The sequence below is a fragment of the Prionailurus viverrinus genome, chromosome A2 (genome assembly GCF_022837055.1).
Source record: "Prionailurus viverrinus isolate Anna chromosome A2, UM_Priviv_1.0, whole genome shotgun sequence".
In the NCBI taxonomy this organism is placed as follows: Eukaryota; Metazoa; Chordata; class Mammalia; order Carnivora; family Felidae; genus Prionailurus; species Prionailurus viverrinus.
In genome coordinates this window covers 147,195,959-147,210,674 of record NC_062562.1, presented here as the reverse complement: position 1 = coordinate 147,210,674, position 14,716 = coordinate 147,195,959, and the positions used below count along the sequence as shown (strand labels likewise).

General features: G+C 40.6%; 1 protein-coding gene across 2 annotated transcripts in view; it reads left to right on the top strand.

Moving 5' to 3' along the window:
- COPG2 (COPI coat complex subunit gamma 2) overlaps positions 1–14,716 on the top strand; it is a 114,031-nt gene that overhangs the window by 10,595 nt on the left and 88,720 nt on the right. The window contains exon 5 of one of the 2 annotated variants that reach the window (XM_047840322.1): positions 8,470–8,549. The exons of the other annotated variant lie outside the window; for it this stretch is intronic. Coding sequence (XP_047696278.1) covers positions 8,470–8,549 — 80 coding nt within the window. The remainder of the gene's footprint in view (positions 1–8,469; positions 8,550–14,716) is intronic. 2 annotated transcript variants of the gene reach the window in all.

The following is a 14,716-nucleotide window of genomic DNA, read 5'->3' as shown; positions in this document are numbered from 1 at the left end:
TGGATACAAGACCTTTATCAGAGAGGTGTTTTGTAAATATTTCCTCCCAGTGTGTGGCTGGCGTTTTCATTCATTTATACCGTTGTCTTCTCCATTAAAAAAAAAAAAGTATCATTTTCGTAGATTCACCCTTTACAGAGTATAGTTTTATGAATTTTGACAAATGCATACAGTAGTATCATCACCATTGCAGTCAAGATTTAGAGTGTTTCCATCACTCCAAAAAGTTCCCTCATGCCTCTACATGTGATCTATTCCTCCCATCCTTCTGTGCCTCCCATCCTCTCTCCCAGGCAACCACTCATCTTTTTTCTTTCTGCATAGTTTTTCCTGTCCGGGAAGTCATAACAATGATATGAATTCATATGAATGAAGCCTGTTGAGTCACTTAGCATATCGCATTTGAGGTTTATCTGTTGTTTGTATCAGTAGGTCACTTCTGTTTATTTCATTGTAGTATTCTATTATATGGATGTACCTCAGCTTGTCTACTGTTTGCCATTTGAAGGATATTTGGTTTATTACCAGGTTTCAGTGGTTGCGAATAACGTTGCTGTAAACATTCGTGTATACATTTTTTAAACGTAAGTTTTTATTTTTCTTGGGTCAGTTCCTAGGACTGGGGTTGCTCGGTCACAGATGACAGGTGTAGGCATGTTTAACTTTGTAAGAAGTTGCCAATCCCTCTTCCGTTTCCGCCGTCACTGTTAGAAAGTTCTAGTGACTCTGAATTCTGGCTAACCCTTAGTGTTGTCTTTTTTTGCTTTTTAAAATTGATTTCTTTTTAATTTTAGCCATCCTAATAGGTATGCTGTGGTATCTCTTTGTAGTTTTAATTTGCATATTCCTAATGACTAGTAATGTCAAACATCTTTTCGTGTGCTTTTTTTTGCTTTGTGTATATCTTCCGTACTGAAGGATCTGTTTATATCTTTTGTCCATTTTTAATAATTTGATTGTATATTATCTTATTTTTGAGTTTTGAGAGGTCTTTGTATATTCTGGATACAAGTCCTTTATCAGATATGTTTCCTAAATATTTTCTCCCAGTCTGTGGCTTGTTTTTTTCATTCCATAGTCTTTCAAAGAGAAGTTTTAACTTTTGATGAATTCCGGTTTATCAGTTTTTTTTTTTCTGTTGTGAATTATGCTTCTGATGTGTATGATAGAAATCTTTGCCTACCCCAATGCCCCAAAGATTTTCTCCTATGCCTTTTTTCTAGGCATTTTGATCCATTTTGAATTAATTTCTATATATGATATAAAGTAAGGGTTGGATTTCTTTTCACCTCCCTCCCCTACCTCCTTTCACCACCTCCTCCTGTTCCTCCTAACTTTCTTGTCTGGACACATGGTCCTGAAATGGTTGCATGTCAAAATGGAAGAAGGAGGAGATAATGATTGAGTTACACTGGCACACTGGAACATTCTATCTTGTTGCATTGTGTTTATTCATGTGTTTATTCGTATTCTAGTACCATACCGTCTTGATTACTATACCTTTATAGTAAGTTTTAAAGCAAGTAGTCCACATTTTCCTTTTTTTCTTTTCCTTTTTCACAAGTTTTGGGTCTTCTGGGTTCTTTGCCTTTCCATATGAATTTTAGAATCAGCTTCCGTTTCTATTATTTAAAATCTGCTGGAACTGTGATAGGGTTTACATTGAACCTGAACATCAATTTGAGGAGAACTGACATTGTAACATTATTGTGTTTTTTGGCTACACAAACACAGTATTTGTCTCTCCTTGCTCAGGTCTCTTTAATTCCTGTCAGCAGTATTGTAGATTTTAGAGTACAAGTCCTATATGTGCTTGGTGAAATTTAACCCTAGTTAAGACTTTTAAAATACTATTGCGTCCACATTGCTTGTAGTTTATAAATGAATTAATTGTTTGCATATTGACCTGTTTCCTGTGATCTTGTTAAATTCATTTATTAGTTCTAGGAGTATTTTGGAAGACTCCTGAGAATTTATTTTTTCCTTTTCAATCTGCATGCTCTTTATTTGCTTGTCTTACCCTACTGTCCTCTTGTACTGTCGTATAGGGTAAATACAAGTGACGGTTGGGGACATCCTTGCTTTGTTCCAGATCTTAGGGACAAAGCATTTAGTCTTTCACCACCAAGTGTGACACCAAGTATGGTGTTAGCTCTTAAGTTTGTCAGAGATGCCCTTTATCAGGTTGAGGAAGTTCCATTCTATTCCTAGTTTGCTGAGAGATTTCTTTTTTGTGAATGGGTATTGAATTTTGTCAACTGCTGTTTCTACACCCACGAGATTATCATGCCTTTTCTTTTTCAATATGTTAATATGGTGAGAGGCACTTATTTATTTTTCTGGAAAACATAAAATCTTTGGTTTCTGTTTGTTAAACTATGTGAAGCATTTTTGAGTCTGTAGTCATGAAATATATTGATCTGCAGGTTTTTCTTACAATATTTTTGTCTGGATTTCGCATTGGAATAGTGCTGGCCCCAGAGAACGAATTGGGAAGTGTTTCTTCCTCTTCTGCTTTTTGGAAGAGTTTTTGTAGAATCATTATTAATTTTTCCTGAAGTGTTTGATGGAGTTCACTAGTAAAGCTGTCTTCTTTAGGAGAAGGCTTTTGATAATTAACCCCATTAAAAAGAATAGATTTGGTGCTATCTGTTCAAATTATTTATCATCTTTAGTGAGCTCTCGTAGTTGGTGTCTTTCAAGGAATTTGTTCATTTCATTGACATTGTTGAACTTTGTTTCCCTAAAATTATTCATGATATTCCTTCATTTTTGTAGTGTTTGTAGGATCAGAAGTAATGTCTTCTCTTTCATTCTGATCCTGGTAAATTGTATCTTCTCTTTTATTCCTGGGAAGTTTGTCTAGAGCTTTATAAACTTCATTGATCTCTTCATACAACCAGCTTTTTGTTTCATTGATTTTTCTCTATTAATTGTTTTTCTTTTCCGAATTAATTGTGTGGAAAAAAAAAAAAAGAATGCTGAAAAATCCAGCCATAAGAAGGAGGGGAAGAAAGAAAGAAAGAAAGAAAGAAAGAAAGAAAGAAAGAAAGAAAGATGGATCAAGAAGGACAAACATAAATCATATCATAAGATGGTAGATGTAGACCCAAATCCACGTTAAATATAAATGCGAAACACAAAGAACATTTGTAAAAATTGATCGTAGGGGCGCCTGACTGGCTCAGTTGGTGGAGCACGTGATTCTTGATCTCGGGGTTGTGGGTTCAAGCCCTACGTTGTGTGCAAAGATTACTTAAAAATAAAATCTTAAAAAAAAAAACTATATACTGAGCCATAAAGCAAGACGCAACACATTTTAAAGGAATGAAATTGTACAGACCGTGTTCTCTAGTTACAAAGGATTGGTGTTGGAAATTAATCATAAAAGAGTACCTAGGAATTCACCATATATTTTGGTATTAAAAACATATTTCTGGGGGTGCCTGGGTGGCTCAGTCGTTCAAGTGTCTGACTCTTGGTTTCCAGCTCAGGTCATGATCTCGCAGTTTGTGGGACTGAGCCCTGCATCAGGCTCCGCACTGACAGTGTGGAGCCTGCATGGGATTCTCTCTCTCTCCCTCTCTCTCTGCTCCTCCCCTGCTCATGCCCTCTCTCAAAATAAATAAATAAACTAAAAAAAAGAAGACATATTTCTGTTCTGTTACTAGCCATGGTGCCGTAAAGGGCTGAGGCTTATCCTGCTACCACAAATACCTAGAAGCTCAAACAAAATATATTACACGGTAATTTTCAGACATTAGATTAACAGGCATCCTGGGTCTGTGATCTGGAAAAAAGAAAAACAGAGTGAGCCCTAGCGTGATCTCATGTCCAGAGGCCGATTACAAGTATCAGGTCAAGGAGGGCCCACTGAAAAGGAGCCTAGTTATCTCTCTGAGTTGAAACCGACAGAGTTTGAGGAAGCCAAGAAAGCTCAAATTTGTAGAGCAGAGTACTAAAGAGGAAGGAAGTAGGGGGAGAGGGAGAGAAGCAAGAAAGGAAGGAGATAGTTCTAGCAATTTGCTGAAGGGCTCCACTTAAACCTTTGGATAAGAATTGATCTGTGCATATGTAAAAGGAAACTGCCCAAGGCCAAAGAAAGGAACACCAGAACGCAGGGCTGGCACTCGTTGGTATTTCTACCAGTGAGCGTGGAAAGACCTTTTCATTTGGTGTAGTTCTCAGAAAGGTATCACCTCGGGGTGCCTGGATGGCTCCGTGAGTTAAGTGGGCGGACTTCGGCTCAGGTCATGATCTCGCAGTTCACAAGGTCAAGCCCCACGTGGGGCTCTGTGCTGACAGCTCAGAGCCTGGAGCCCGCTTCAGATTCTGTGTCTCCTTCTCTCTGCGCCTCCCCTGCTCATGCTCTGTCTCTCTTTCTCTCAAAAAAATAAACAATAAAAAAAATTTTTTTTAATGAAAGATACACTGCATGGGGTTCATAGCAGATTCCAGACTGTAGGGGAAAAAAAATCAGTAACCTGGAAGACAGATAGAAACTATCCAAAATGAAGCCAAAAGAGAAAAAAGACAATTAAAATGAACAGGGCATCAGAGGGATAATAGTTTGGAAGTTCTTTTAGTGGTTACCCTAGAAATTGCAACATGGATATTTGACTTTCAGAATCTAACATTTATCTTTGTCTTGTACCTGTTCCTGGGAGATTTGAGAACCTCTTTATGTATGCGAATGTCTAAACATGTGTATATTATACATACACACATGCACATTTATATACATACACATATGATAACGCATCATTTTTGGTGGGTGTTTTGTTTGCTGTTCACTGAGATTTACTCATGTCCTTACCACTTTTTAAAGAAAGCCTTTATTTTTTTAGAGCAGCTTTAGGTTCACAGCAAAATTAAAAGGAAGGTACAGAGATTTCCTGTATACTCCCTGACCCGACACGTGCATAGACTCTCCCGTTATCAACATCCCCTACCAGAGTGGTAAATTTGTTATAATTCACGAACCTGCATTGGCACATCATAATCACGTGGATAATCATTAAATGCTACAAAGGGTATTTCTTTTTGTTTTTATATATTTTTTAATGTTTATTGTTTTTGAGAGAGAGACAGAGCACGAGTAGGGAAGGGTCAGAGAGAGAGGGAGACACAGAATCTGAAGCAGGCTCTAGGCTCCGAGCTGTCAGCACAGAGCCCGACACGGGGCTCGAACCCACGAACCTCAACATCATAACCTGAGCTGAAGTCAGACCCTTAACCGACTGAGCCACCCAGGCACCCCTACAGAGTATTTTCACCGACTTGAAAATCCTCTGTGCTTCATCTATTCATCCCTGCCTCCTAACCTCCAAACCCTGGCAACCACAGATGCTTTAACTGTCTCCTTTTCTGGGATGTCGTATAGTTGGAATTATATAGCGTGTATCTTTTTCAGATTGGTTTCTTTTACTTAGTAAGAGGCACTTAATTTCCTCCATGTCTTTCCGTGGCTTGATAGCTCATTTTCTTTCTAGTGCTGAATAATATTCTTTTGTCTGGATGTACCACAGTTTATGCATTCACCTACTCAAGGGCACGTTGGTTGCTTCCAAGTTTTGGCAATTATGAATAAAGCTGCTGTAGACATCGTATGCATGTTTTTATGTGGACAGCAGTTTTCAACTCCTTTAGGCAAATGCCTAGGAACACGATTGTTGGATTGCATGGTATAAATATGTTTAGTTTTGCAGGAAGTCACCAAACCATCTTTTAAATTGGCTGTACCATTTTTATTCCCACCAGCGAGAGTTCCTGATGCCTCACATCCTCATCAGCATTTGGTGTTGTCAGTGTTCTGGATTTTGGCCATTCTATTAGGAACGTAGTGGTATCTCATTATTTTAATTTGCCTTTCCCAAATGACCTGTAGTGTGTACATCTATAATATCTAAAGAACTCTTATACTTTAATTCTTATATTTTCATATACTTATTTGTCATCTGTTTATCTGTTTAAGTGAAGTGTCTTAAGGTCTCTGGCTCATTTTTAATCAAGTTGTTTTTCTTATTTTTGACTTTTAAGAGGTTTTTATATATTTTGGGTGACAATCCTGTATCAGGTGTGTGTTCTAACAGGCATTTTTCTCCCAGTTTGTGGCTTGCGTTTTTTTTCATCCTCGTGACATTGTCTTTTGCAGAACAGAAGTTTTTGCTTTTTGTTTTTCTTTAACATTTATTCATTTTTGAGAGAGAGAGACAGAGACAGAGCATGAACCAGGGAAGAGCAGAGAGAGAGGGGGACACAGAATCCGAAGCAGGCTCCAGGCTCTGACCTATCAGCAGAGAGTCTGACATGGGGCTCGAACTCATGACCTGGGAGATCGTGACCTGAGCCGAAGTCAGACACTTGACCGACTGAGCCACCCAGGCATCCCAGAATTTTTTACTTTTAATAAGGCTGGCTTTTTCATTATTCTTTTATGATCATACCTTTGGGGTTATATCTAAAAAGTCATCATCATACTCAAGGTCATCTAGGTTTTTTCCTATGTTTTCTTCTAGGGATTTTACAGTTTTGCATTTTGGATTTAGGTCTGTGATCCATTTTGGGTTAATTTTTGTTAAGAGTGTAAGGTCTGTGTCTAGATTTTTTTTTTTTTTTTTTTTTTTTGCATGTGGCTGTCCACTTGTCCAGCACCATCTGGGGAAGAGACTACCTTTGTTCCATTGTATTGATTTCGCTCCTTTGTCAAAGATCAGTTGACCGTATTTATGTGGGCATATTTCTCAGGGTCTCTTCTATTCTATCCATCTATTTGTTTATTCTTTAGCCAATACCACACTGTCTTCACTGTTTACCGCTTCTGCTCTTCATTTCTTGCCAGATTTCTGAGTCATTATCTAGAATGATTTTCTGTGAGCCTGAAGAATGTGCCTTTTAGAATCTCACTCTTTCTAGACTTTAGATCCTGTATCCTATGCCTGTAAGGCCCTGGGCTTGTACTTCTCCGGCTATGAGGTGTTGGCTTTTCCGTTTTGGCCCCCATGAATGGCTCTTGATTTTACCCTTGGCTACATCGTTAAATTTTGTGTTCCTATTTCATTCGACATTTCTGTGTGTTCGTTTAGACAGTATGTTTTACTGGTAACAAGCACATCTTTGCCAACACTTTGTATTGTCACTCTTTGTCATTTTAGCCATTTTGATGGGTGTGAAGTAGTATCTGAAATATGGTTTTTTTTGTATTTCCCTGATGACTAATAGTGTAGAGCCCTTCCCCCCCCCCACCCCCGTTTTTTGTGCTCTAGCTGAATTTTTTTTTTTTTTTAATTTCCAGTTTTATTCCGCTTCACGGTAGATTTTTATCGGGGGGGGGAGGGGCACATCTTCTTCAGCTCTGAAGTTTTGATTTTTATTTTTTGTTTTCTTCTCAGAGTAGGTTTGTATGGCTGTCATCTGCCCCATTCATCTGACCCCTCCTGGCTTTCTCTTTCTCTTTTCACTTAAACTTTCTCTGGATGATTTTTTTCCTGGTTAGTCACCACGAGACCCCTCAGTTCCTTCGCTTCCCTTAATGGGCTCACCAGTCTCCACCAGGTTCTTTTTACAGCTTGGGGTCTGGAGCCGGGTCTGATGTATTTGAGTTTCACTGCTTATAAGAAATGTGACGTTGGCTGGTAGGGAACGAGGCCAGACAAGCTAGAGGAACCGGTGCCCGTAGTGTATGAATAAACCAGAGGGAAGGGGAGGAGGAAGGTCGATGAAACTTTACTATTGGTAAGTGAACAGTTGCTTTGGATCCAGGTATCCTTCTAGAAATCTTGATACTTGAAAGTGGAAGTTGGTTATACAAGCACAAATACTTCAAGGAAAAACATCTAAGTTGCTGGACTGAGGAAGATAGAGTCTGCATGTCTTTCCATCCATATATTTAAAGAATTAAAAAAAATTTTTTTTTAACATTTATCTATTTTTGAGAGACAGAGAGAGACAGAGCACGAGCGGGGGAGGGGCGGAGAGAGAGAAGGAGACACAGAATCCGAAGCAGGCTCCAGGCTCTGAGCTGTCAGCACAGAGCCCGACGCGGGGCTCGAACCCACAAACTGTGAGATCATGGCCTGAGCCGAAGTCGGATGCTCAACCGACTGAGCCCCCCAGGCGCCCCGTATATATTTAAAGAATTTTAAAAATACATTTTCTAGGATAAGCCTTTAACACTTTGAGAAATCTATGTCTTTGGATTCACACTGTCAAAGTTTGGATCTCTGGATAATTAACTGGATTTTAAAATTTTCACCTAGATGTGTGCCGGTGCATCAGTTACTTGTTTGGGAAGCAGTAGTATTCTGTATGTTGTCTCATCCAGGTATTTTTAAAAGGATTTTTTTGGGGTAGGTGAGAACCTTTTTCAGAATAATGTTCTAAATATATCTACTTGGGGCTCTCACTTCAAATAGTGTAAAGAACCATTTCCTTATGAATAACTGCTGCCTTTTATAAATAATTTTGCAGCAAACACTGAGAAGAATGTGCTATCTTACTATCAAAGAAATGGCTACAATCTCTGAGGATGTGATCATTGTCACAAGCAGGTATGCGAATGGTCAGAACCTAGGAGGGGGTGCTTCTATATTTAGTGGAGTATTTGTTGTTCTTTTTCTGTTAATTTTACTTTTTTGACTGTAAGGAAGCCAATGGGAATTAATATATATACGTTATTTTATATATATGTTATTTATATGTGTTATTTATATATTATATATGTTATTATATATGTTATATATGTTATTATATATGTTATATATATGTTAATTCACATATATATGAATTAATATATATATGTTATTATATGTATATATCTTAAAGCATTCTTTCCTAAAATGTGATTGTCATCATGTGAAAACCATGCCTATGTGATAAAGCAAAGTCACAAAGGATAATGCTAATAGATTTGCTAATACATTTTAAAGGTTCGTTATAATATGGAAACAGAACCAAAAAGTAAATGACACAGTGACACAAAATATTTACAATAAGTATATTAAAAAGCTAGTATATGTAATATGTAAAGAACTCTTCAACTTAAAAAAAATTCCAAGTGATCGTTCATAAAATAACTAATGGAAAGGACCTGATTGTTTTTAGTCATTCTCACTGTAACCCCAAAAAAGCAAATTAAAAACTCCAGTGAGTTATAAAATTTTACCCATCAAATTGGCAAAGAAGAAAAAAGGCGGTAGGTATTTGTAAGGGAGATTGATATTCTTGTACATACAGGAGGCAGAATAATAAATTGATTCAGTTTGTCTAGAAAGCAGTTAGGCAACATTTGTCGAACATTTAAAAAGGTTTATCCCTTTGTGGTTTTTTAAATGTTTATTTATTTTGAAAGAGAACACGTGTGAGTGGGGGAGGGGCAGAGAGAAAGTAGAGAGAGAATCCCAAGCAGGCTCCACTCTGTCAGTGCAGAGTCGGACAAGGGCCTCAATCCCACGAACCGTGAGATCATGACCTGAGCCGAAACCAAGAGTCGGACGCCTAACCGACTGAGCCATGCGGTTGCCCAGGGTTTATCCCTTTGACCCAGTAATGCCACATCGATGGAAGTATGGTCAGAAAATAATCAGAGATAGCACAGGAAGACTTATATGTGATAATGTTCATTGCAACACTGTTTATACTAGCAAAAAGGATAAAATAAATATATGCCATTCTTAAATGTTATTTAATCAACCATGCTGTCAGATTAGGAGATACTTTAATTTTTTGAAAATATTTTTGAAACATTAATGATATGGAAAAGTCTTCAAAAAGTGCCGAGTAAGAGTTGGATTCAAGTTTATGTATTTTATATAGTCTCCCTTTTAAAAATATTTTATGTACATATATAAAAATATGTGGATGGAAATATACTAATGTATTACCAGTAGGTTCTCTCTGGGTGTTTGGGATCGTGGCTATTTATTTTCTGTAAAATTTTGATTTCCAGTTGTCGTAGAATGAGTATGTATCACTCACACACACACACACACACACACACACACACACACACCCCAAATGTTATTTAAAAAGGAATTGCCTTCCTAATTATTAACTATAACTCATTTAAGTAAATTTGGCCGTTGTGTAACAAAATAAATTTCGGAGGAGGGTGCTTGTCTTTAACCGGCAGTTGTATTGAATATAGTTGCAGTCAGTAAGGCTTTCAGCTGGAAAGAACCGAAAGCCCAATGTAGTCACTAGGCGTCGAGTGTTGGTTCAGTAGTTCAGCGCGAGGGCTGGTGTTTCTTGAATCCCACGTTGTTGCAAAATAGGTGCCTGAATGACTGGCAATGCACCATTCAAGGTGGGAGGGGTGCCGGGAAAGGGGCCAGGGAGGGCCAGCACCATCTGCCTCTTTTATCAGGTATGCAATAGCTTTTCCCAAGGCGATTTGTAGATTTCATTTGACACAGCTGGGTTCTACGACGATCGTCGGGACCAGGAAAGTGACTATTTAGCTTTTAAAGCCCGAGTATTAGGGGCAGGCAGGGGAGAAGGGGTTGGAAACGGGTATGGGATTAGTTAGCTAACAATATCTGCCACCAGTGACAAACAGAAAATCTTCACTTAGATTGCTGTAGTCACTAAATATTGGAAAAATTAAAAATAGATTAGGGTTTTTTTGTTTGTTTAGCTGTTAGTACTTTCCTCTGACTCCCGTTAGGTTGCCATGAATTATGGTTTGCTTCTGGCTCATTTCAAGTGATTAGTAGATGTGGTAGGCAGACTAATGGCCCTCCAAAGATATCCCTGGCCTCATTCCCAGGACCTGCGAATATGTCACATTACGCAGCAAAGGGGAAATGAAGTTGCCCGTCCGCAGGTAGGGAGAATGGTGTGGATCATCCAGGTGGGCCCTATAAGGATAAGGTCCTTAAAAGTGGAGGAGGGAAGCAGAAGCGTCAGGAAAGAGATGGGATGAGGGGAGCAGGTCGCAGATGCAATGTTGCTGGATTTGGAGATGGAAGAAGGGGGCCGTGAGCCAAGCAACGTGAGTGGCCTCTAGCAGTTGGAAAGGGCAGGGACATGGGATTCACCCTACAGTTCAGAAAGGGGTGTAACCCTGCCGACACCAGTGAGACCGGTGTTGGGTTTCTCACTTACAGAACCGTAAGAGAAAGAAATGAATGCTGTCTTATGTCTCTAAGTTTGTGGTCATTTGTCACAGCGGCAGTAGAAAAGGAATAGGTTTTGTGGCAACGTACGGGTATCGGATCAGCACACTGTGCGCTTAAAAATTTTACAATGTCGTATGCCGATTATCTCTCAAAGTAGGGGGAAAAAACCACTAGAGGTTTTGGTACCTTGGAGTGGGGTCCTACTGTAACAAGTACCTAAGACTCTGGAAATGGCTTTGGAGTTGGGCAATGAGTAGATGCGGGGGGAATTTGGGGGCGCATGACAGAAAAAGCTGACACCGCCTCGAACAGAACGTTAGTAGAAACCTGGATGTTAATGAATGGTAGACCCAGAAAGAAGTGAGGAGTAGAGAAAACACTGATCACGGTAGAGAATGCTGAGATCGTTGGCGGGAATGTGGACGTTAATGGCGCCGCTGCGGAGGGCTCAGAAGGAGATGAGGAGGGCGTTTAGGTCCTGGAGGGAAGGGAACCCTTGTCCTGTGGTGGCAGAGAGCTTAGGATTGTGCCCTGAAGTTATACAGAAATCAGGACTCGTGAGCTTGGCTGTTTAACTGAGATTTCCAGAGTGCTGAGGTGCGGCCTGGTTTCTTTTTGCCACTCACGGTAACACGTGCGGGAGTAGAGAAATAAATCGAGGAGACACCCGTGAAAGAACCAGGCGTTCCTTACAAATACCAAACCGTTATGTTGTGCACTTGAAACTGAGAGGTTATAGGTCCGTTATACCAAAAAAAAAAAAAAAAAAAAATCAAGAGTTTTTTGGAAATTCTCAGCCCGCCCCAATTGCAAAGGACGCTAACATCAAGAGATTCAGTAGGAAAGTGTGCTCTAAAGGAAAAGTCAAAGGAGTTACTCTACAGCCTTTTGCTAACACCCCAGGAGGATGAAAAGGTCAGAGTCTTCACTCACACAAAACACTCTGAAGAGATCAAGGGTGTGACTCATAGATGCCCTCTGCATCTAAGCAGAAGCCGGAAATAGAGATGGGGTTGTTTAGGCAAGATCTGTGGTGAGGCTCTGGTCTAATGGAGTGAGTCTCTGTACGTATATGGTAGTCCCACAGGGCTCTTGAGAATCTTAGCCAGCATCACCGCCAGCGTGGACTGAAAGGGACAGAGGGAGGACAACGTGAAAGTTGCCCGAGTCCCAAATTCTACGGCAGGATATAGGCCGAGAAGACCGAACGAAGACTGCTCAGCTTTAAACACATGCTGCCCTTTATGAAAACGAAAGGATGGCCCTGAGGGCAGGGGAGCAGGACCAGAGCATGGAGTGGAGAATGACTGAGCATTCTGCCCCGCACCCGAAACCTTTTCCAGCTGGCTTGGCTGGGTTTCAGAATTGCCTGGGACCAGTGACTTTCTTTTATTTATTTTCCCCATGCCATTTTCTCTTTGTGAACAGGAATGTCTGACTATTATCCGGGGGTGGGCCCGCCATCGTATTTTGGGAGCAGAGAACTTGTTTTCTAATTTCACAGGCCCACAGGTGGAGAGGAATTTTGCCTCAGGAGAGAGGCTACCCAGTCTCCCCCATACCTAATTGAGAGGATTTTGATGATCAGGTCAGGGGTTTTGAATCCGTGGGATGTAGATGAGCTTCTGGAGTCTAGGTTGGTGCTGTAAAGCAATGAGATTTGGGGGGAACTTGGGATGGGGTGCATCAGTCTTGTCTGTGAGGTAGATGTAAGCCCCACTGACACGGTCAGTTTAGCCCAATGAGACCCACATTGGACTTCTAACCCACGGAACCGTAAGTTGATAAAATTTTGTTTTAGGCCACCAACTGTGGCCGTCTGTTACAGCAGGAATAGAAAACTAGAGACGGCCATTCAGCCCATGTAGACAACGATGTGACCTTGCTGGGAAACCATGGTGATTAAGAACACCTGAGGGCAGACACCTCACTATGAGTGGCCAATAAATACGTGGAATGTTCTTGATGTTATTATCAGGGAAATGCAGATTGAAGCCCCAGTGAGATACCATTGCATACCCATTAGAATCTAGGTTCAAACCACAAAGCCCGACAGCACCAAAGTCAAAGAGCCTGCTCCAAGGCCAGGTGCGTTGTAGGGGGTGTAGGATGGCATAGCCACCTTAGAGAAACTTACGCAGAAGACTTCCAAGAGGAAAGAATAATTTAAAGCCCCGAAAGGCTCCAGGTACACTCGACCAATTATCAATGTTTTGGAATGGGTCAATTCAACATTATAAAGATTTCAGTCCTCTCTAAATTAGTTTGTAAGTTCAATGCAATCTCAGTGAAGCAGCCCACAGGCCATATATTATGAACGTAGAAAAACTGATACTAAAGTTTCAGTCAAAAAGCCAATATTTAGGAATAGCCAGGAAAGAACTGTGGAAGAACTGGGAGCTCTCCCAGTCAGTGAAGCATTAAGGCCTGGACCCTTAAAGCAGTGTGGGCCTGGCACATGGATGGACAGACCAGGGGAATAAAATTGCGTGATGACTTTGTAACGTGTCACCATGGCCATGCTGATCTACATCGTCAGAGGTTGTTTCGGTACAAATGTATAGAATTAGACCCCAATACACATAGAAATGTAGTATATGACAACGGGTGGCATCTCGGGTCACTGGGATAAACACTGGGGTACTTTCTAATATGTGATGCTGAGACAGCGGAGTAGTCCCTTGGGAAAAGAAAAAATCAGATCCATATGTCACATCCTATCCGTGAATAAACTCTAAAAGGAGAAAGACTGTAAACTTTCAAAATGGAAGCATACAAGTGCTGGAACAGGGGTGTGTTCCTCTTTAACCTTGTTGTAGGGAAAGGCTTTGTTAGGACTACAGTTCCAGAGGCAGTGAAAGAAAAGGTTGATGAATCCGATTGCATAAGTTTCTCATCATAGAAGATGATCCATGGGTTTTCAGTAGATCTGAGTGGTACAGTTTCTTAGGTTCATGGTATCCTACGTGACCTCGCCGCTCATTTTATGGCAAAAGCCGTGTGACGGTGGGCTCGTGACCAAGAGATCCGGTAGTTTCACCATATTCTATCAGGAGCAGATAGCCTAAATGCAGTGATGGCTCAGTTGAGGCAGTAGTTTGGCGATGGGACCCTGTGAAGTTGGAGGATTCTCCTCTGGGATGAAGTATGTGCATTAAATTGATGGTCAGCGTATGATACTGTCACCAATAAATACAACAGGTGGGTCCAGGAATCGAGAGGTGAAAGCAGGACTGGCACCTGTCACCCTTGCTCCCAGTGACCTGCCTGTAGAAGTTATGCTTCCCATCCCCACCCTGAATGTGAGTCAAAGGCGCTGGTTCTCAAGAGACAGTGTTCTCAGTGATGAACAGGGGGAGGCATTTAACCCATTGACTCCTGGTTCCTGCTGTTTGAGGATTGCCTTCAGCACAGAGATACCCCACACTTCTGGATCCACACGTCTGAATGACAAGTTGGCAACCACAGGCACCACCCACTCCAGTGTCTGAGAAGTCCTGGGGCAGAGAAGTGAGCCAGTTGGCACATTTAACATGATGACTACTGTTGGGTCGCTTTGGATTCTTGATGCTGATGGACCAGCAGGTAAAGAAAGGAGC